At 42.1% G+C, this 10,573-nt stretch overlaps 1 protein-coding gene across 1 annotated transcript; it reads left to right on the top strand.

Moving 5' to 3' along the window:
- The first annotated feature begins 334 nt into the window (after positions 1-334).
- ndnfl (neuron-derived neurotrophic factor, like) lies at positions 335-10,073 on the top strand. Its single transcript, XM_079559441.1, has 4 exons — positions 335-750; positions 3,810-4,010; positions 6,258-6,382; positions 8,086-10,073. The coding sequence occupies exons 2-4, from the start codon at positions 3,832-3,834 to the stop codon at positions 9,507-9,509; spliced, it is 1,728 nt and encodes a 575-aa protein (XP_079415567.1). The 5' UTR covers positions 335-750; positions 3,810-3,831; the 3' UTR covers positions 9,510-10,073.
- The last annotated feature ends 500 nt before the right edge of the window (positions 10,074-10,573 follow it).

Here is a 10,573-nt window from a genome sequence, read left to right as displayed (position 1 = left end):
CCAGTAAATATTATGAACTGCTATGCAAACTTATTTTTTGTCTGAGCAAGCAAGTGCTTGTTATGTATACATGAATCAATGCATTATTTGAAAGCCCATGGCTCTATTTGAACATTTAGAGTCGGTGTGCGGCTGGAGAGGAGATAAGCTCACAAAGACGATGTAACCTCCAAAACGCTGCCTGCCGCCTGTGTTAATACAGATGTTATCAGACGTGCCCAGAGAGCGGACGGTTAATGCGTTTAACTTTTACACCGCCTCCCTTCAACGCACTTCTCTTCTCTCCCCTCCTCACCGCCACCCCCAGCCAGTGACCTCACTGGCAGCCCACTCACTGCCTCACTCTCAGATCACACATCCAGATACACAATCACACATGAGCCCATTTGAATTGCAAGTGAGCCGGGATCACTGGCAGCAAAGGTAAACAGAAGAGAAAGCTGTTTGACAAAGTCTTTACCCGGGCCAGCCTGAGTGTGAATGAGAAGGGCAATGTAGAAGAAGAAGAAGAAGAAGAAAAAAAAAAAGAAAGGACAACCACAAAAAGATCACCTGAGACACACCGTTTTGAAAACTACCGGGAGCGAGCGTGCACCCATGGGAGCCAGCCAAAGAGCCGACAACAACCTGCTGTCGCTCCTCCTCCTCCTCCATCCATCCTTCTCGCTCCGTCTCTCAATCTGATCCCATCCCGCACTCCCACCACCAGCTCCGGAGAGGGGACAGCCTGCGCACAGAGGAACAAAACAGGTTAGTAAGGAGCGCAATCTTCGTTGTCCTTGTGGAGCGCGAGAGAGGGTGCGTGTGTGTGTGTGTGTGTGTGAGTCTCAAATTTCCACATAATCAGGAAGTCAGCAAGTTGTTTCTTTTGTGCGTGTGTGGTCTATGGGATAAAAAGCTCGGGCAAGAGGCAATGCACTTTTGTCCCGTTGTTGATAGAGTCTTCAGTGTTGTCCTGTTCTAAGTTAAGCAGAATGTGTAAAAAAGAAAAAAAAAAAGAAAAGTATCTCTGAGTTCGCTAAGGCCAAGGACAAAGAAAGTGCAAGACGGCTTTAATGCATTTCTGTTTTGTTCTTTCTCTTTGCATGTTCAGTGTGATGTTAAAAAAATCTTCCGTAAAATCCTATCAGGTTCCTATTCGTCTCATGCGTTTGGTCACAACCCCCCCCCCCTCTTTCCCCAAACCACCACCACAGGCCACTTCTTTCGCCTGTAGTAGTTTCAAGGGGACAACAGATCCTGCCGGGACCACCCCATGCCATTTAATCTGTCCCTTGCCCGCAGATAACAGAAGGCAGATGGTCCCAGCAGAGCACAGGGGAGATAGAAGGGATAGCTTGTACAATGCATAAAATAAAATAAAAAATAAACATTGAGCAAAGCCCTGTCCAATGATGAACTAAAGAGAAACAAGGTTGCGGTTTGTAAATGAGCTATACACATCTACTCCGAAATGGAAATGCGCTTACAAAGTATGGTGGCAGTAAAAGGACATTTTATATGAGCAACGCATCTGTAGTGCAACTGCTGAGGTCAGAGGAGAACAGCCAGACATGTCATTTCAATTAGCTTTTTTTCGAGATTCTATTTCTGCGCCGAGAAACCTAAGAATAGGTGCATCCAATAATGTAGCCAGTGAGTGAATGTATGTGTACTCTATAATATGGAATGAATGGGGGAAAAAGGAAAAAAAGGCACTGAGCGGGACCATCAAAGTCCCGGGCTGCTGTGTTTAAAGAGACTCTGTATTTATTTATAGAGGGCGGTAGTTAAGTTCACCAAAGCTCCTTCTCTCTCTCTCTCTCTCTTTCCTCCGCAAGACCCAGCCGTTTCGCCTTATGAAAATTCAATTGGCCATAATTTGCCGGGGAGCCATATGCATATTTTATCGGTGGGTAGGATTTGAAGAAACAAGCCATGCCAAGCCTTTTTGTGTGACTCGTCTTCTATAACTAGACTCAATGAGGGGGTGTGTAGCCTGCTAAAATGTCACACTCCTCACACATGCACACACACAAAAAAAAAAAGAAAAGAAAAGAAAAAACAATCACGTGCCGAGCTACAACAGTGAATATTAAAGCATATTGCCACGCGGTAATATTTGCGAGTTTGACTTTTTCATATCTTTCCCCCTAATTATTCCAACATTCTGCACTTCTACTCCGTTTCAATCTCCATCTCGGAAGCTTTATGGGTCGTTCACTCGCCTCGCCTCGCTCTCGTGTGCGCGGGGATAATGAGAAGGCGCCTACTGCATGACTTTGTTGCTTTGCCACAGTTTGAGAGTTTGGATGTGGGAGCGTCCTGGGGCCCAAAAAGGCTCAGATGTGCGTCTTCGCGCTGCAGCCTCGCGTGGTTCACTGTGATTGTCATCTGATCTATAGGGCACCGTACCGACATGATACACCTTGTTACAGGGGGGGGAGAAGGGGGTGGGATGATGACTGTGACTTTGAACAAATGCGTTTGTCTCTGGGGACACGGGAGGGAAGTTATCATTCAAAGGGGCATATGCTGCCACTCACACAGGCAGCTATAAAAAATAGATTTAGATTGATTTGAGATTGCCGAGAGTAAACTGTTGATTATTCTGGGCAACAAAGATTGATATTTGATGTTAGGGTCAAAACATAGGAAACATGGCATTAGCAACTGAAGCAGCAGATTTCGCTTCAAAATCGAATGTGCAATCTAGTAAACAAAACAAAAAAAGGAAATGAATATAATATGTAAGTCTGTATCGGTTTAGATTAAGGTGTGCTCATTAAGTATGAATAGCATTAGTAATCATTTTAGGGTTAGGGTAAGGGTTAAGGTTAGGGTTAGGTTAAGAGTTGGCTATGAATACACGTATTATTAATGGCCTATTAGTATGTTAACATATAAAAGTATAAGCAGTGTGTTAATACTTTACAAGCATATCATCAATGCTTATTAATACCTTATTAAGACTTAACAAGCACACTTTAATATAAAGCGCTACCTGTAAGTCCAAATAGAGAGTTGTATAAAGCAAAATTTTAAAGAAGTTTCCTTTTCTATTAAAAGTCGCCAAGAGGTTTTTAGGTCTGTTTGTTTGTTGTTTGTCCTGCAAGCATAAATAATGTTGAATATAGGTTTGCGCCTGAAACGGCATGTGGTATAAATGCCCCAAAAATATTAGCCTTACATGTTAATAACTGCATGTAAGGAGGGAGATGATTTGACACTCAAAACGGTAAGGATTTTTCAAGACTCCATACTAACCTCCAGAAGAGACGTCCTTAATGTGCATCTAAACGCAACAACACATCTTACACAGTAAATAAAATGAACTCAAACAGACTGTGTAAAAAGGTTTAAAAAGCGTTAGAAGCTGAGTGTGACAGTTCTCTGCATCTGTTCTCACTGATTGGGTCTGACTATCAGAGCCCCTCCAGGTGTTGTTTGTGTACCTCGCATCAGCATGACATCACCTTCTCCTAATAAAATGGCCGCAAACGATGCCCACGATAACAGAAATCTAATTGAACTGTCCTCTCTAAAAATAGCATCATAGATGTAAAGGCAAGCGACTTCACAGAGATATTAGCAGCCCACTTCACACTTTGGAAAATTGCGTTTTTACAGTGAATGGCAAGTTTTTCCACACCGACACACACATATACGAGGACAGCATGTTCGTTCCCCTGCTCATGCATAATTCTATCGCAACAGGATAAGAAGTTTCTCCACTATCATCAGAGAATGTTTCACTGCTATGGCACAAATCTGACCAATTATTCATAGACTGAAAGTGATGCATCTTTTTTTTCCCGTTTTTGTTTCAGAAGATCAAACCACAAAGGCAGGATGATACCTCTTACGCTGTCTTGGAGTGTTGGAGCAGCCCTGCTGTTGTGTTGTAGTTCCGCATGGCCTCAAGTCCAATCAGCGCTCTCACCTGAGAATGAGGTGCCACTTCGACCCACCACTTGGCTGCCAGAGAGGAAGATCACCCATGTGAGGCTGCCCAAAGGGAGAACTGTCAGGTGAGGGGAAGTGATAATATTAACAATGTCCATTTTTAGGTTCTCTGTCATACTGTATCATGTTCTTGCAAAAAAGTTGCTTTCTAATTATGACATGTCATGAACAGCGGTCGACTCTAGAGAGCAGCTTAGATGCTGACAAGAAGCTAATGAGAGGCCAACAGAAATTACTCCACTGAAACAAATGTATTAATATTGGATGATTCTGCCCCCGCAACCCGGCCCCGGATAAAGCGGAAGAAAATGGATGGATGGATGGATGGATGGATGGATGGATGGATGGATGGATGGATGATTCTGATATTCTGATATTTTACCGATATTTACGATGTGTAAATATTTTTACTAATAACATTGGAGGACTGGATGAAAAAGGGGATTTATGTTATACACGGGGATAAGTCAATATTGTTCCAGTGATGTTGCTATGATTTCCTGGGTAGTGTTGGGGGTAACGTATTACAAAAGTAACAAAAACATATTACTTTTTTCAGTAAATAAGGAACATAACATATTACTTACACAAAATATGGGCATATATGAGTCATTACATTTCAAGTAACTCAAGTTACTCAAAAATGCAGCACCAGTTGGACACTGGTGTATAAGATCTGCGTTTGTGTGTAGCTATAATATAGTCCAAACAAAACACAAGAGAATGGGGGAGAGCGAAGGAAAAGGAAATCTTTGCTCAGTGCCGTGCGTTATTACTATTTTCAGTTTATATTTTGCCAAAAGTAACTCAGAAGTAACTAAAAGTAGTGTAACTCTGTAGTGTAACTCTGTTACCATTCCATATTACATTTTTAAAACTGTAACTACTATTATAGAATATATTACCATTTTAAAGTAACTTGCCCAACACTGATCCTAGAGTGTGTGTATGTCACTCAAGTTTTAGACAGCTGCTGACTGACACTCAATGAATATAGATACACTCTGCAAACTGATTTCCACCCATTCCTCTTTTATGGCATCAAACCATAAAAAGGCGTGGGAAAAAACCCAGCTTGCATCTACAATTCTGTCAGCACGCCACTAATCATAAACACAATATTTAGTCAACCATAGATTGCTCAGCTGTGTGTACTTATTGTATATGACTGCATGTCCCAATACAACATTACATTACAACAAGTGGTTCTCAAACTGGTACCACCAGGTTTAGATCAGGATCAAATCAGGACAAAAGCGGGCTCTAAAATAAATCTAAATCGGATTAAATTATGTTTAAACTAGGTATGAACCATGTCTAAACGCTTAAACCATAAATAAAATGATCTGCAATGAATAAAGTCTAACATTATTATGACCCTGTATACCACCTGAGGAAAACAAGTACCTCGGTTCAAGAAGCACAGCCCAACAGCACAATATCATCATCATCCCTCCTCACAACCGTCTCCAGCTTTGTCCAACCAGCAGCATCTCCTCTTAGGCGGCACAAGCACCTTCCAGCACCACTGTCGAGCAGGCATACGGTCGCCCATTTGGCCCTAACCCTGAAGCCCCATGCTAAGAACCTCTAACATGGGGGGGAGCTGAAAATTGCAACAAGCGTCTCCCTGTGTGCGGCAGTCTGTCCACCCGCGCAGAACTGCAGAGCAAATATGTCAAGATTTATTTTTCTCTCAAATTAATCACTATTTAATAAGGCTCGCTGCGCCCTTGAGAATGACAGTGTCGCACATCTGCTGGAAACAACCGCCATCTGCACAATATCATGAATAATTGTGTTTGCAAGGATGGAGAACAAATATTTATTAACAAATATCCGCGCGCCTGCTTGATTTTCATGAGAGGTAACTTGCCATGAAGTATTTTGCAGAGCACTAAAAAGAGACTTGGAAGGACAACATAGCAGTTTTTTTTTAAATCTGAGGATGTATTGACAGCAACTTGAAATAAGGTGGTTTGCATTCACAGTTAGAAAGACAATACAATGGGAATTATAAATGTCCTTGAGTTGCCATTGAGGGGCAATCTGACATGCAAATCATCCGCACCTTACATCCACAACAAAACTGTTTCTATTCTGAGCACGATTCCACATAATTCATGCAAAGAAAGGTAGATATCCATCTCGAAATGTCAGAGCAGCCTTATCAAGATGCGCATAGGTCACCTTTGTAATTCCCTATCAAATGGGCAATCATCATGTGTGCAACCGCAATACATTTGAAAAAAGGCGAATTCCGATGTATGTGACCAAACGATATATATGCTTTTGTTTTGTTTGTTCTACAGACTGTACTTCACCTTGAAGAAGAAGGCGTCTGCAATGTCAGTGACCATTAGCCCCTGTGACGTGCCGATTGAATGGAGCTTAGCAGCACGAACATTGAAGGATAAGCCATTAAAGAGCCTCCAGTGTGAGTGAACAGTACGCCACAACAGACTTAGGAGAATACAATATCGTGGAATGTAAGATACCTATCTAGTAAATTACTAACACATTACAAACTAATACAATTATCGACTCACCATAATAGAGCAACAGGATTTTGGGGGAAATATCTAACTGCATATTGGGCAAGTGTATTATGTAAGTATTGAAATTAGGTTTGCAATATATGTAAATTTATGTTAAAAATCAGTTCACAAAGCACATTTTAAACACGTCCTGGAGCATGAGCATTTTTACAGAAACTAACATATGAACTGCTAAACTCATCTAAACTTCAGGATTAGCAGGTTTTATACTTTGTATAGGGACCAGGTCTGCGAACTAGCTTTTAGCTATACGGCCTATGAACATGGCATTGGTTATTGTAACAATGCTTCTTGTTCTGTCCCTATCAAATAAACATATAGAGTAGAGGATTTTATGTTCGCTAAATCCAATTGCAACCTTTGCTGTTTTATTGATAAAATCTTTTTTTTTAATTAAATGTGGTTAACCTTCCAGTCCTACTCAAAAACATTCATGAAAATGTTGTAAATTGCTCTTTAATTTGTCATAAGATTTCTGATATAATAACCTCAGACCAGAACAGCACAATCTTCACATAAACTCGTTCATACCGTGTTCTTTCAAATAGGATTCTGGGACTAGTGGATTCTCCTTGGCAAACTTAATTATTCACTTTGTCTCCATGGTTAATGTTCTCCTCAAACTGATTCAAAAGTGAATTATTACATGCTAGTGCACACTTCAGAAGTCATTTAGTCAGAAAGTGTAGTCAAGATTATGCATTAGTATTTGTTTACTGAAACATAAACAATTTCTGACCGACTTTAGGACTGTAGGGCAACTTCCTGACCGTTACCTATAGTTTAATCAGCAGGAATAAAGATGGCCGCAGAACAATGGATATATTTGTTTCTTAAATGTTTGTAAATTGAATAGTCTTTTCCTTTTTAACTTTTTCAGGCAATTGTGTTTTTATTTAAAGGGATATTTCAGGAGGGCCTCATTTCCTAGTTATCCAGAGTGTTGTTAATTTCTGAAGATAAATGTTTTTTTTTTATTCATGCAGTCCTTATATAGCTTTGTGGTGCTAGGCTAATGCTAGGCTAGCGCATGTCTATGGTAACAGTCAAGCACAGTGCACCTGAGGCAAATCACTTATAACACCAGACTACCGATATAAATGTCTGTGTTGACTGAATACATTTTGAAATATAACAATTTTGCATTTAAAATAACTTATATTTGAGCAGCATCAGCTTCCTGATTGTAAGCTACGCAGCAGCAGAGTGATCTGCTCGGTTACCGGATCTACAGTAGTTTGTTTACCTTCGGCCAACATTACTACACGTGGAATGCACAAAGGAGCTTTCTACAAATCAGATATGGCAATGTTTGGAGGACTTCCCGATGATTTTGAAGAGGTTTTCAATGCGGGCTACTAGTTACCATAGACATGCACTAGCATAGCACTAGCTCAGCCCCAGCTCAGCACCACGAAACTCTTCAAATATAAGGACTGCATTTATCTAAAAAAAAATCTCCAGAAATCAACAACACTCTGGATAACTAGGAAATGAGGCCCTATGTCAAAAATCCTGAAATACCCCTTTAAGTTGATTTATATATCTAAAATAATTTGATTCTAATTGTATATTCTTACAGGGAGCAGTAAAAAAAGCATGCCAGAGGTTTGGTGGCGGGGTCCAGGCACAGAGGAGAAAGTCCACAGCTTCTCTGGAACGTCAATAGACACTTACACGAGTCCGCCCTACCTCTATGCCTCTGTCTACATCCTGAGACTACGCTCCAAGCAGCACAACTCCAAAGCCACTGTTTACCTGCACGAAGGCTTGGGGCCCTCTGGAGCATTCCCTCTGCTACCAAAGGACACCCGAGTTCACACCCTTGGAGTTGGAATGACCAGTGTCACCTTGAGTTGGTCGCCCAGTCCATCCATGACCACGCAGAAAAATTATGAGTACTGTGTTTTGGTCAACTCAAAAAACAACTACCCAAGTCTGTGTGCAGCCCAGGAGAGTATTCAGAGAAAGTCAGAGGATATGCAAAATAAAAGAGAGAGGACAAGGAGGGTCACGCCATGGCCAATACTAAAAGAGTGGTGGTGGGAGCAGTGGGACAACCATCCAGAACAAGCTCTACCTACAGCACTCACAAATGAGCTTGAAAAGCTACAATGTGTGTGCAAAGGAGCAGAGAATGTATGCACTGTATCGGAGCTGTTACCTGACACGCAGTATTACTTTGACGTTTTTGTGATGGACAAGTTGAACAAGACCAGCACGGCGTACACGGGGGCAAACGCAAGAACACACGAAGAGGCACGTCCCAACATCATCACTCTAAGAGAAGGGGAGCTTAGGTGGGTCAATTTCCCTGACCGGAGCTTCAACTCACAGCAGTTCTTCAGCTTCCGTCCTCGAGGCTTGCAGCAGAGTGGCCTCCTCACCCTGCAGAGCTGTGGGAAAGATGAGAAAGTCAAGGTCACAGTTTCCAGTAAAGGGCAAGTTTTGGAGACTCAAAAGGTGGGGGCAGACTTAATGCAGATTTGGCTCCAGGGAAGTTCATCTTATTTGATACATTTGGAGAGAGAGGGAACTCCTACAAAAAAGAGTCCCATGGCTCTGCCAGCAGGGCTGACAGCCTCAGTGAAAATGCAAACATCCTCGGCCTATCACAAAAGAGGGGTCCCATCTCTGCCATCCACTCTGCAGATTAAGTCTTTCAATAAGCTGCGCACATGCAACAGTGTGACTATAGCATGGATGGGGACAGAAGAGAGGAGCCTCTACTGTGTCTATCGCAGAAAATTGGGCAGTCAGGAGGCTGAGTCTGGTAAGGCATTAGCTCTAAATGCCCCCTGTCTGGGCCCAGAGTCCCGCTCTGACACAGAGAGAGTTCTCTGCAAATACTTTCAGGAGCTCAACCCCCGACGCGCTGTCACCACAGCTGTGATCAGCGGCCTGGAGCCCGGGATGGCCTATGTGTTTGATGTCTATCTAATGAGGCGCTGGGGGATCCCTATCAAATACACAAGCAAGATGGTAAAGACAAGAAAAGACTGCTGAGCTGCTGCCCTCTACAGGAAAACGATCAGACTGTCCTAATTTAGTTGGACGCTGACCATGTAGACATGGTTATCTCAAAGTCATTTGAAAGTTTACTGCTGTGGAAGGACTTCTAACAGAAATGACAATTCTCTCATGAGAAACAATGGCTACTTGGGAACACTATAGAACCATAAGAGAGAAAAAGCACTGAAGAGAGATCTGCACACCAGCAAAATGTTCAATACAGCTCTTGTGCGTTTGTTATTTTACATTGTTGACTATTTTAATTGTGTCAGTCATCCAAGAGCTTATTTGTGAGAAGTACAAAGGGCATGATGTTTTTGATGAGATAAATTAACACAAAAATAACAGTGTGCCAAACATACACAAGGGACAATAACATCTGACATGTGTGTGCAGTAGCCTCTATCTCTAAAATTGCATTTTGTACAGGCTTTTAGACACTGCTGGGTAAGATACTAAGTTCAAAGTCAGTGTATATCTGTGTTCTGCTTTTGCATGAAGCAGTGAGAAAATAGTGACTTGCCTTATTGTCTTTGATGTATCCTGTGCTGTTTTAAACTGCACCAATAAAAATATTGAGTTATCTGTGTAAATTGATGACACACTGAAGGCTGAAGAAGCAGAGCTAACGAAATATGTAAACAATAATACACAACAATACAAGAATACAAAGATGGTAAACGATCATTATTACAACATCACATTTTATGGTCTTTTATTTATTTATTTTGTACAATTCTATTACTTACATCCTCTCCTGGAACCACCACCTTAACGTGGTGGAGGGGTTTGAGCATCCGAATGATCCTGGGAGCTCTGTTGTCGGGGGCTTCATGCCCCTGGTAGGGTCTCCCATGACAAACAGGTCCGAGGTGACGGGTCAGACAAAGAGCGGTTCAGAAGCCCTTTATGAGAGACCAACAGGCCCGGTTAGATCCATGAGGCCGTCCTTCTGTGGACCCACCACCTGCAGGAGGAACCATAGGGGCTGGTGCAATGGCTGCCCCCACGACCCGGCAACGGACAAGTGGAAGAAAATGGATGGATGGATGGATGGA

This window comes from Gobius niger (genome assembly GCF_951799975.1).
Source record: "Gobius niger genome assembly, chromosome: 7".
NCBI classification, from domain to species: Eukaryota; Metazoa; Chordata; class Actinopteri; order Gobiiformes; family Gobiidae; genus Gobius; species Gobius niger.
The sequence above is the reverse complement of the archived record's forward strand: the minus strand, read 5'-3'. Positions and strand labels throughout refer to the sequence as shown.